The sequence below is a fragment of the Procambarus clarkii genome, chromosome 44 (assembly GCF_040958095.1).
Source record: "Procambarus clarkii isolate CNS0578487 chromosome 44, FALCON_Pclarkii_2.0, whole genome shotgun sequence".
Classification (NCBI taxonomy): Eukaryota; Metazoa; Arthropoda; class Malacostraca; order Decapoda; family Cambaridae; genus Procambarus; species Procambarus clarkii.
The window spans coordinates 31,873,807-31,886,006 of NC_091193.1; the positions used below are offsets into that span (position 1 = coordinate 31,873,807).

The 12,200-nt window shown below is 39.0% G+C and overlaps 1 protein-coding gene and 1 long non-coding RNA gene across 2 annotated transcripts; both read left to right on the forward strand.

The window, feature by feature from the left end:
- The first annotated feature begins 2,103 nt into the window (after positions 1-2,103).
- LOC138350136 (uncharacterized) lies at positions 2,104-6,242 on the forward strand. Its single transcript, XR_011222009.1, has 3 exons — positions 2,104-2,241; positions 3,590-3,795; positions 5,626-6,242. It is a non-coding gene; the product is annotated as an uncharacterized lncRNA (long non-coding RNA).
- Positions 6,243-8,084: 1,842 nt separating this feature from the next.
- LOC138350137 (uncharacterized) lies at positions 8,085-8,957 on the forward strand. The gene is made up of 2 exons (XM_069300453.1): positions 8,085-8,258; positions 8,518-8,957. Exons 1-2 carry the CDS (start codon positions 8,160-8,162, stop codon positions 8,740-8,742), a joined length of 324 nt encoding a protein of 107 aa, XP_069156554.1. The 5' UTR covers positions 8,085-8,159; the 3' UTR covers positions 8,743-8,957.
- The last annotated feature ends 3,243 nt before the right edge of the window (positions 8,958-12,200 follow it).

The following is a 12,200-nucleotide window of genomic DNA, read 5'->3' on the forward strand; positions in this document are numbered from 1 at the left end:
AAGGAAAAGGGGATGATAAACGTCAAAATATTGCTAAAATCGATGATGTTTAGTATGAAACAAAATGCAAGAAAAATTGCTTAAAATGCAATATTATGGAAAAATCTTAGATATGAAGGCCAAATCACCAACCCGTTCTCACACAAGACAGTACATATATGACTAGTGCTTAAAGTCAATATGTGGAATGTGATTTAGTACATATGTGATATATTCCCAGTTAACTTTTTTACCAAGGCTCAAACTCTTCCTCACGTACCAATTTACGTCTCACAGTACTCGTCCATCAACGTAGATAGCTGAATAGTCGTGATTGGTTCAATTATAACGAAAATTGTAGTTTTCAGGTCCCACATGGGTTGTGAAATTCACCTACTATTGTCCATGCTCTTATAATATTACAGATCAGCTACATCCTATTGAAGGCTCGTAGTTTTGTTTTGAGAAATATTAGTTGTTCTTAGTAAATTATAATAAGCACAATAAATTATTACATAGAATAAGTGCTTCACCAATCAATATTATATACCATAGTTTGTGCTTTAGAAATCTTTAAAGAATGTTTTGTAGGAACGCTAACAGAAAACGATGTTATGTTGGAATGTATATAGGGTAAACTACTGCAAACAGGATGGTATGGTGTGGATTATTGGAAACTATAGGATTAGTATAGGGTCCACTACCACCTGTTAGGTGGGTAAGGGGTCCAATAACACCCGCAGGATGAGTATGGGGGTCACATCCACCCACAGGAATGGTATGGGGATCACTTCCACCCACAGGAAGGGTATGGGATCCAATACCATCCACTGGATGTGTATTGCGTCCACTACCACCGACAGGATGGGTATGGGCTCACAACCACCCACAGGATAGGTATGGGGTCCAATACCACCCACAGGATGAGTATGGGGTCCACTATAACCCACAGGATGGGTATGGCGCTCCAACCACCCACAGAATAAGTATGGGGTACAATAACACCCACTGGATATGTATGGCATCCATTGCCCCCACAGGATGACTATAGGGTACAGTATCGCCCACAGGATTAGTATATAGGGTTCACTGCCGCCCACAGAGTCGGTATGGGGTCCACCGCCACCCACAGGGTCGGTATGGGGTCCACTACCGCCCACAGGGTCGCTATGAAGTCAACTACCGTCCACAGGGTCGGTAGGGGTCCACTACCGCCCACAGGGTCGGCAGGGGGTCCACTGCCACCCACTGGGTCGGTAGGGGGTCCACTGCCGCCCACAGGATCGATAGGGGGTCCACTGCCGCCCACAGGGTCGATATGGGGGGGGTCCACTACCGCCCACAGGATCGATAGGGGGTCCACTGCCGCCCACAGGGTCGGTAGGGGGTCCACTGCCGCCCACACGTTCGGTAGGGGTCCACTGCCGCCCACAGGGTCGGTAGGGGGTCCACTGCCGCCCACAGGATCGATAGGGGGTCCACTGCCGCCCACAGGGTCGATAGGGGGTCCCTTACCGCCCACAGGGTCTCTATGAAGTCAACTACCGCCCATAGTGTTTGTATAGTGTCCACTATCGCCCATAGTGTTATTATGGGGTCCACTACCCCTCATAGGGTCGGTATGGGGGTCCATTACTACCCACAGGGTGTGTCTGGGGTCTATTTTGGCAATACTGCTTTTCCAATCTCATTTGTTGTTCAATGTAAAATATTTGTTGCTCGACTTGCAACAATTTATATATATATATATATATATATATATATATATATATATATATATATAGTATAGTGCCTTTGCAATAATGTACCAATGTGTGTATTTTCATAACTCGTTTTAAATTGTTGAAAAATAAATAACTACATTGTGAATGCAAGTCAATGTTTACATGCTAAATCAGAGTTGCCAGATTCCGCTTAAAATAGCAAATTGTGCTTATTTTCAAAGCTTGAGAATTTAGCTTTAAAGTAGTTAAAAAACTACGAATTTCGCAATTTGCTATGTACTTTAGTGTACTATTTTAAAATAAGGTTGGTTTTTAAGCTGCAAGTCATATGAATCTCAAAAAAAGTATATTATTAACAATCTTATCTCCATAGTTCACTAGTTTCTGTAAATCAGATCTGGTAACTGTAGGCCAAGTACTGGAAGACTCAAGACACAATGTGTTGAAGCTATTCTCTTTGAAGAAGTCATCTCGACAGGATCTTCCAGCTCCAGCTATAAAACTTCACCAAACATGGATCTACCTAGTACATCAAATGGTAAGGAATTACTAAACTGTACAAAGTTTTATGCTAGAACATTTGTTACAGTCCCCTGTTCTATGTGTACTCCATCACATAGTGACGGAGTATGTGGGAATAATTTTGTTAACACTGTCCATTTGACATGGTGGTGGTGTATGGTGCTGGTGGTGTATGGTGCTGGTGGAGTATGATGCTGATGGTGTATGATGCTGATGGTGTATGATGCTGATGGTGTATGATGCTGATGGTGTATGATGCTGGTGTATGGTGCTGGTGGTGTATGATGCTGGTGGTGTATGATTCTGGTGGAGTATGATGCTGATGGTGTATGATGCTGATGGTGTATGATGCTGATGGTGTATGATGCTGATGGTGTATGATGCTGGTGGTGTATGGTGCTGGTGGTGTATGATGCTGGTGGTGTATGGTGCTGGTGGTGTATGATGCTGGTGGTGTATGGTGCTGGTGGTGTATGGTGCTGGTGGTGTATGGTGTATGATGCTGGTGGTGTATTATGCTGATGGTGTATGATGCTGGTGATGTATGATGCTGATGGTGTATGATGCTGGTGGTGTATGATGCTGGTGGTGTATGATGCTGGTGGTGTATGGTGCTGTTGGTGTATGATGCTGGTGGTGTATGGTGCTGGTGGTGTTTGATGGTGGTGGTGAATCTGACACTGTCATATATATATATATATATATATATATATATATATATATATATATATATATATATATATATATATATATATATATATATATATATATGAGGGGTACCACCTCTGGTGCAAGTGTAGGGACCCATAGCCTCGGAGAAGAAAATAAAGAGTACTCAGAGAAGACCTTGTGGATCCTCACTGAACACTTTCATATTTTCTTCTCCTACCACCCTTATTCTTTTGGTATGTGTGTATATTTATCTAACTTTATTTGAAAACGTCATTACACAAAAAAAGTTACAATATTGATTATATATATATATATATATATATATATATATATATATATATATATATAATATATATATATATATAATATATATATATATATAATTTGTTTTTCTTCCAATAATATAGTATTCGCTTGAAATTAACAGCCTGGTCAATCAGGCTGTTGGATTCAACTCCTCTCAGTTTTGTTATACGAGTTACAGCATGGTTAATCACATCCAAAATTAAAGTTATTTCCAGATGCAGTCCTAAAATTTTTAACATTGCTCTCACTAGTGTTAATGTAGATTATTTCATAATTTAAATAATATATTTAATTACTGTAGTACATTTTAACAACAATTTAACTTATAATTTTTGCAGCATAGGTCATTTGAATATAAGTATTTTATTAGAAACTATTTCCTTCAGGTCTTCAGGGAAAATTCTTGAGGAGATGCACAAACTGCAAACAATGTGTGCATGTCCGAAGCAATGTTTGCAAGTTCTGCCAGTGTGACTTCCGAAACAGTAGAGAATTAATGAAGAAAGAAGAGGAAGCCCGTTTTCTACTTAAAGGCTAGAAGGCTTTAGAACGAAATACAGCAAGCCGGGTTCTACGAAGGATTGAAAATCAGGTATTGAAGTTTGTCTACATCTGTTGTATTCATTTGTATTCTTCTTATGCTGAACTTGCTTGATAAGGTATAGAATCAACATGAATAATGCTGTACAGTACTTACATACTATTTGTTTATTTATTTATATACAAGTTAGCACACTGGGATTATGAGAGTACATAGCATTGATGTTTTTACATTCTTGTAAAGCCACTAGCACACATAGTGTTTTGGGCAGGTCCTTAATCTAACAGATAATTTTAAATAGGCAATTTAAAGCTTAAATGGAAAAAAATTGGCTGGTACATTGTAAGAAAGTATCACAAAGATTACTATGTACATTAAAGTAAAATTTGAGGGTTATCAACATATAAATTGTAGCATAATTTGAGGAATATTTCAAGGTATAATATAGTAAGATATGCATTCAATATAACAATCATGATATAAGGTGATAGCAATGATTACAATGGAAAAGTTGTATGGTTTAGGCACATATATTCTGGCATTGGATTTCATAAGATACAGTGCGAGTTTAATACACTAGTTAGGAAACTATCAAGAAAAAATTTAGGTACTTTTTGGTTTTATTTTTTAAAATGGCAGAAGTTGGACAGTTTTTAAATTTGTTAGCGAGTGAGTTCCATAGACAAGGTCCCTTTATTTGCATAGTGTATTTACACAGAATAACTTTGACTCTGGGGATATCAAAGATATATATATATATATATATATATATATATATATATATATATATATATATATATATATATATATATATATATATATATATATATATATATATGTCGTACCTAATAGCCAGAACGCACTTCTCAGCCTACTATTCAAGACCCGATTTGCCTAATAAGCCAAGTTTTCATGAATTAATGTTTTTTCGTCTACCTAACCTACCTAACCTAACCTAACCTAGCTTTTTTTGGCTACCTAACCTAACCTTACCTATAAATATAGGTTAGGTTAGGTTAGGTAGGGTTGGTTAGGTTCGGTCATATATCTACGTTAATTTTAACTCCAATAAAAAAAATTGACCTCATACATAGAGAAAAGGGTTGCTTTATCATTTCATAAGAAAAAAATTATAGTAAATATATTAATTCAGGAAAACTTGGCTTATTAGGCAAATCGGGCCTTGAATAGTAGGCTGAGAAGTGAGTTCTGGCTACTAGGTACGACATATATATATATATATATATATATATATATATATATAATTTCAATTCAATCATCTCTGTCATTGATGTATATGGCAAAAAGTGTGTGGCCCAATACAGCACTATGTCTTAACGTAATGGGTCCAAGGGCCCATAAGGTCTCGACAGCATTAAGGGCCCTTTAGCAAACCAGTGTGCTGGGGCCCCTATGACACCCATGACGTCTTTGTATCATTTCAAGTTTGTACATGTACTTCTTAAGATATGGGCACCATACAACTGCTGCATATTCTAGCTTTTGTCTAAAAAAATCATGAACAATTTATTTATTATTTATCCATGAATGCCAGAACTAAACCCTGTGGTACTCCACTCGTGACATTTCTCCAGTCCAATACATTGCCTCTGATTACTGCCCTCATTTTTCTGTCAGTTTGAAATTTTTTAATCCATGTTAGAAGCTTACCTGTCACCCCTCCAATATGTTCCAGTTTCCAGAACAAACTCTTATGTGGAATTCTGTTGAATGCCTCTTTTAGGTCCAGATAGATGCAGTCAACCCAACCATATCTTTCCTGTAAAATTTCTGCGGCTCGATCATAGTAACTGATTAAATTTGTTACACAGGATCTTCCATTTCAAAATTTTTTATTTTTTATTTTTATTTTTTTTCCAGCACGCACAAGGAAGCTTGATGCAGATAAACTTACATTAGGATCAGAAGGTGATAGCGATAATGCCTTGGAAAAAAATCCTGACGAGCTACAAGTGCAGCAGGTGCATAAAGTCCAAAAAGTACCGCAGGTGCAAGAAATTCAACAAGTACAAAAAGTTCCGCAGGTGGAACATTTACAAAAAGTTCCGCAGGTGCAACAAGGGCTACCATTAGCAATCATTCAGAAACAGCAAGAAGTACAAGTAGTAAAATTTGAACCACAGGGAACTACACCAGGAAAACAGTGTAGTAACAACGGAATGGGAATTTTAAAATACCTGAGGAAACAGGTAAAAAAGGACAAACAATAGAAATGGTTCCTTACACCTTATTATTTGGTAGTTTATAGGTATTTTACTTATAATACTTTATATTATGTCTACAGTTTATAATTTAGTTTACAGTTAATTTACTTTTCAACTTCCATATCTTACATGAAGGATTTTTACTGTTTTTCATTTTTAAAACCTTATTAGTATCATTTATAGTTTAGTGTCAATTCACTTATAATACAATATATGGAATAATTTACTAAATTCATTTAACTATAATAAATTTAAATAAACATTTTTACCCCAGGATGAGTTTCAGTCACCCTACCCAAAAAATTAATGTTTCTTTATTACTAATCTTGTGAGAGGTAGCTTATTGTGCAGCCCATACTCATTCTGTGAGTGTTAGTTTATTGTGCACCCCATAGTCATCATGTCACCCAAGCCTGCTGCAGCTGCACCTGAGGGGTGGTGTAGGGAACCATTAGTGTACTATTATGATTTGAGAGAGAGAATGCTCTGTGGACAGAGCATCAATATGGCTTAAGGCATTGAGCTTTGCCTCAAGATGAAGCTTGGGCTGATCTCTGATTTGCTTCTTGGGAGTCTTCATTTACGTGCACCCCATACTCAACCACTTTGTAGTAATTAGCGACCATTTCCTTGAATTAACTGCTTGAACTTTTTCAATATATCAATAAGGTTAATTTGTATAAAGTATATAGTATTTAATTAACCTAAATGTATGATTCCGAGATATATCAAATGTGTTCACAGAGAAATCACAGTATCGTGATATATCACGGGAACTGTGATGAGGGTTTGAACCCCATGCACTGAGTGCTCTCAGATGCATGCTCTAGTTCACTACGCCACGACATGGTCAGATGAATTGCAACTTGGAGTACTACTGCACCCACAAGGATCCCAAGGCTTCCACTGAAGCCAAACCAGGTTTCACACAATTCCCCCATGAACTCGGTCTCTGTCATTCAGTAGTTCTGCCTTTGATGCCCCCATTTCAATGTCTTTCTCCATGTATTGATATATCACAATAATATGAATTCTATGTGTATTGAAAGGGCCATCAGAGGTAAAACTACTGGAGGACACAGACCAAGTACATGGGAAACTGCATGCACAACCGCCCATGGAATGGGTATGGGGGTGCATAATTAACAAAAATTGAATTGTGGGTTCATTAGTACCCTAGGTTGCAATTCTTTTGACCATGTTGTGGCGCATTCAACTACAGCAAGCATCTGGGAATGCCAAGCCCATAGGTTCGAACCACTCATCACGGTTAATGTGATTTGTTCATTAAATTTATTATATTTTCAAATAGGCCAGAGAGACGGAAATAACAGTTTCAAATGAGATCGACAAACTTGATGTTCAAAAGTCATTGATTCAAGAATGGCGATCTGACCTACAAATGATTTGTAAGGAGTTAGAGTTAAACACTGGAACAACCTCGAAGAACATAAAATATTCTATCGAGGCAGTTGCAGACTCTATCAGGCATCGCAAAAATCTGATTGCCACTGATGCAGGTAGGCTTACTATTTCTTTGTTAACTCTGAAGCAATTTCTATTTAGCTCTTGTCTATAATTTCTATGTAGGTAAATGATGAGGAAATTTTTTTAACAACTTTAAAACTTTCAGCCAAAAAACTTTATTTGCAGCATCCAGTAAAATGCGCTCTTCACTCCGGCACAGAAATGAGTGTGATAGGAAAAAGCTTCAAGGCTTCATAAAAATCTACAATAGTGAAAACTCTGAAATTCTCAGTGAAAAGGATGCAATAGAAGGTATCCTGCCATGGCACAATTTATTGCCTCATCATAGCCAAAATGGTATGTAACTACATCTCATTTTATCAGGGGTTACAATTCGGCCTTATCAAGATAACTAACATTTAGCATGCATAATGGATAAGCTTTACTTATTTTTGAAGTAAAATATCATCACTACTGTTTGTAAAATAGGTGCAGTATCATAATCCGTAGGTTTTTATCAGGTTGATACTGCACAATAAACTATGTATAGTATGTATAATGCAAGTACCTAAACTGTAATTACATTAAATTGAGTTGTAGTTTACTTGCAGTAAATATAATTTTCCTCTTTTATTAGTGTCCCTTGCTCAAAAAAAGAAGGCAGTAGAAGATGTGGAGCTTCAGAAGAGATCCAGAGAAGAGCAACAACACACTGTTCAAGAAATGCTGCATTATCTCGCATATTACAAGAATAAGAGAGAGATTTTAACCGAACATACTGAAGAGTTGTTATGTGGAATTTTTCCTTCATATCTAAGCAAGGTAAGCTAACAGCCTAAATGTGTGTTGCAATTCAGTTCTTCATAAACATTTATCCAGCAGAATTTTATACTTGAGTAAAGTCTTGCTATTTACAACTTTGACAGGTAGACAATTCCATGGTTTTCATATACTGTACTGGTGTGTTTTACATATATTTGAACTTTTACCGAAAACTTTATTTATTTATTCTAATTTCTTTAGTATTTTCAGGGAAATTTGTAAATGTCTTAAACCCCATTAAATAGTCTATATATTACAGGATCCTAACAAGTACACTATTGAAGAGAAGCACCTATCAACCAAAAATAAGAGTGGAATCTTGGCTCTTTTGAAGCAAGGGCAAAAGTTGTGTTCTGACAAGCTGAGTGATGCAAAGCGTTTATTTGGATACCAGGAAGAGGATGTTGATGTTTCCGAGCCCTACCTGGAGCTTTGTGACAGTGAAGATGATGATGATGAAGATGAAGATTTACTACTAAACTGATGATACAAAAGTTAAGTATAATAAATTTTACCTGATTTCTCTTGCTAATTTCTCTTACTTAATTTCTCTAATTTCTAATTATCCTAGCCCTAAGATTACTACTGGCCTCCATTGCCTTGCCTGCACTTTGTTTCCCCCTTAACCATATCACTCATTCTTACAGGTGTGAGACAGAGAGGTACAAGATCATCCAAGAGGAACAACACCTGAAGCACCCAACATTTGGGTGTTTTAATTAATAAAAACGCCCTTCATGGCTTCACTCATCCTGGCTGGTTTAATTAAAAAAAACTAACCTAAACCTAATATATATACCTCTAGAGTCAAGGGAGTTAAGTTTTAGGCTGCACAATGAAACTGCTATTGACAATTTTATAACTGCTGCTGATAATGTCTGTCCTGTGACTTTTTTGTAAGCATAACCAAAAGGCTTAACAATCCCTTGCTTACAAAGGGAATATTAAACCCATTAATAAAAAACATGACCTTGAGAAGAAGTATAGGTTAGGAATTGTCTCCAAAGAATTCTCATGCTCTTCAACAGGTCACTTGAACTCCAAACCTTTCCAGTTATCCTAAAAAAAGCGAGTTACCCCTGTACACAAATGTGGTGATCTCACAGATGTTAACAACTACAGACCTATATCAATCCTGCCTAACTTGTCAACATTTTTTGAAAAGCTACTTGAACTTGAACTCCAAACCTTTCCAGTTATCCTAAAAAAAGCGAGTTACCCCTGTACACAAATGTGGTGATCTCACAGATGTTAACAACTACAGACCTATATCAATCCTGCCTAACTTGTCAACATTTTTTGAAAAACTAATCTACAAGCAGTTTTACTCTTATCTAGCCAAACACCATATACTTAGTACTAGGCTGTACAAGAATATAACAACTCTTGTATATATCTCAAAAAAAAAAAAAAAAAAAAAAAGCACAAGACGAAGCTTGAAAAAGTTTAGTGGTATGCCAATAGGCTAGTCCCAGGACTAAGAGGCATGAGTTACGAGGACAGGCTGCGAGAAATGCAATTGATAGGGTACATAAAGATAAACTGTTTAACACGGGTGGTAGGCGAACAAGGGGACACAGGTGGAAACTTAGTACCCAAATGAACCACTAGGATGTTAGAAAGAACTTTTTCAGTGTCAGAGTAGTTAATAGATGGAATGCATTAGGCAGTGATGTGGTGGAGGCTGACTCCATACACAGTTTCAAATGCAGATATGATAGAGCCCAGTAGGCTCAGGAATCTGTACATCAGTTGATTGCCAGTTGAGAGGTGGGACCAAAGAGCCAGAGCTCAACCCCCCCGCAACCACAACTAGGTGAGTATACACACAAACACACACACGTACACACACACACACACAGACACAAACATACACACACTAATGCCTCTATTCACCTTGCAGTAAATAGGAACCTGAAAGTCAGGAAGCTGCTAAAGGCTGCATCTTGGGGATGTGTGAGTGTGTTAGATAAAAATATATGTTGTTTAGATATGATGGAGGAAAAGAGGCCGAGAGTCGGTACATTAGACAACCGACGCTTAGAAAGGCGGGGTCCAAGAGCTAACAGCTAAATCTTGGAAATAATAAATTAAAATATTTAATACACCCACATACATGTTTCACATTATTTTGGCTGAGGGCACACTGAGGGCTGATGGCCCCGTCGACGGGGCAGGAAGTCGGTGGTTGATCAAAGGCCTCCCACATCCTCCACATACCTGAGGATTATTCCGGCTTAATTTTAAACGGAAGTAATGTCTTGGCATTTACGGCTTCAGCGGGTGGGTGGGTCCGTGGGTTTATTACACTGTGAGTGAAAACAATCGCCTATTCTCTATTTTATATTGCGGCTTGTAGAGCTAGAAGCTGTTGCCTCTTGTGTGCGTTGCACAAGGGGATTAATATCTGGATTAATAGCTTTCAATATTTCCAGTATTTTTTAAGGTAACGCTTAAATACCGAAGATACTGCTATTGGACACCGCTTAATTGACAATGTCTCAACAACGCAGGCTAAAGATGTGCGTGGCTCCTGCTATTGCAATGATGCTCATTTGTTTTTCAATGATGGGCCTTAGTTGCCCCCTCTCTAACTTACCGTTCTAAATACCCCTTCTCCATCTTCCGCAAACATTTCCCCTCATACATCTCCCCCCTTTCCTCCTGTCCCCCTTGTCCATCTTTGTCCCCCTGTCCATCTTTGTCTCCTGTCCCTCACTTTGTCCCCTTGCCCACATTTTCTGTCCTCTGTCCCAGATCCCTTTCCCCCTCTCTGTCCCCCTCTCTGTCCCCCTGTCCCCCCTTTCCATCTCTCTGTCCCCCTGTCCCTCTCTATCCCATTGTCCCTGTCTCTGTCCCCCCTGTCTCTCTCTGTCCCCCTGTTCTTCTCTGTCCTCCTGTTCCTCTCTCTGTCCCCCTGTCACTCTCTGTCCCCCTGTTCCTCTATGTCCCCCTGTCCATCTCTCTGTCCCCTGTACCTCTCTGTCCCCCTGCCCACTCTTTCTGTCCGCTGTCCATCATCTGTCCCCCTCCCTTTCCTCCAGTCCCCCTATCCATCTCTGTCCCCTTGTCCCTGTCTCTCCTCTGTCCCCTCTCTCTTGGTCTCCTGCCCCCCTCTCCTCCCTCTGTCCCCCGGTCCCCCTCTCTGACCCTGTCCCTCTGTCTCTGTCTCTGTCCATGCCCCCCTCTCTGTCCCTGTCTCCCTCCCTGTCCCACTGCTCCCCCTCTGTTCCCCCGTCCCTCCTCTGGCCCTGTCCGTCTGTCCCTGTCCCTCTGTCTCTGCCTCTCCTAGTTTCTGACATTCTCTGTGTCAGCCTATCTCTCTGTCTCTTTCCTCGCTCTATCTCTGTCATTCTCTCACTGACTTTGCATATCCTTATCTATACGTCTCTGTGTCTAACATTCTCTCCCTGACTCTGTCTATATCTATTTCTCTGTCTCGATCTTCATCTCTTTCTCTCTCTCTCTCTCTCTCTCTCTCTCTCTCTCTCTCTCTCTCTCTCTCTCTCTCTCTCTCTCTCTCTCCTTACATACATACATACATACATACATACATACATACATACATACATACATACATACGTACATACATACATACATACATTTATTTAACACATGTGGTACACGCACAAGGGGACACAGGTGGAAGCTGAGTACCCAAATGAGCCACAGAGAGATTATAGAAAGAACTTTTCAGTGTCAGAGTAGTTAATAAATGGAATGCTTTAGGCAGTAATGTGGTGGAGGCTGATTCCATACACAGTTTCAAGTGTATGGAAAGTGTATGTATTCAAGTGGCGGGACCAAAGAGCCAAAGTTCAACCCTTGCAACCACAACTAGGTTAGTACATACATACATACATAAGATATAAAACAGTGGAGGATTCCCAGGTAGAACAATCAACCACAATGCCCATTACCCCTTTACCCTGATGTCCTTAA

What these genes read in the sequence shown, in the direction of transcription:
- LOC138350137 (XM_069300453.1), top strand. Translation starts at nt 8,160, where the DNA reads ATGCTGCATTATCTCGCATATTACAAGAATAAGAGAGAGATTTTAACC. An exon ending in TTCCTTCATATCTAAGCAAG is followed by an intron (nt 8,259 to 8,517) that starts GTAAGCTAACAG and finishes TATATATTACAG; the next exon opens with GATCCTAACAAGTACACTAT.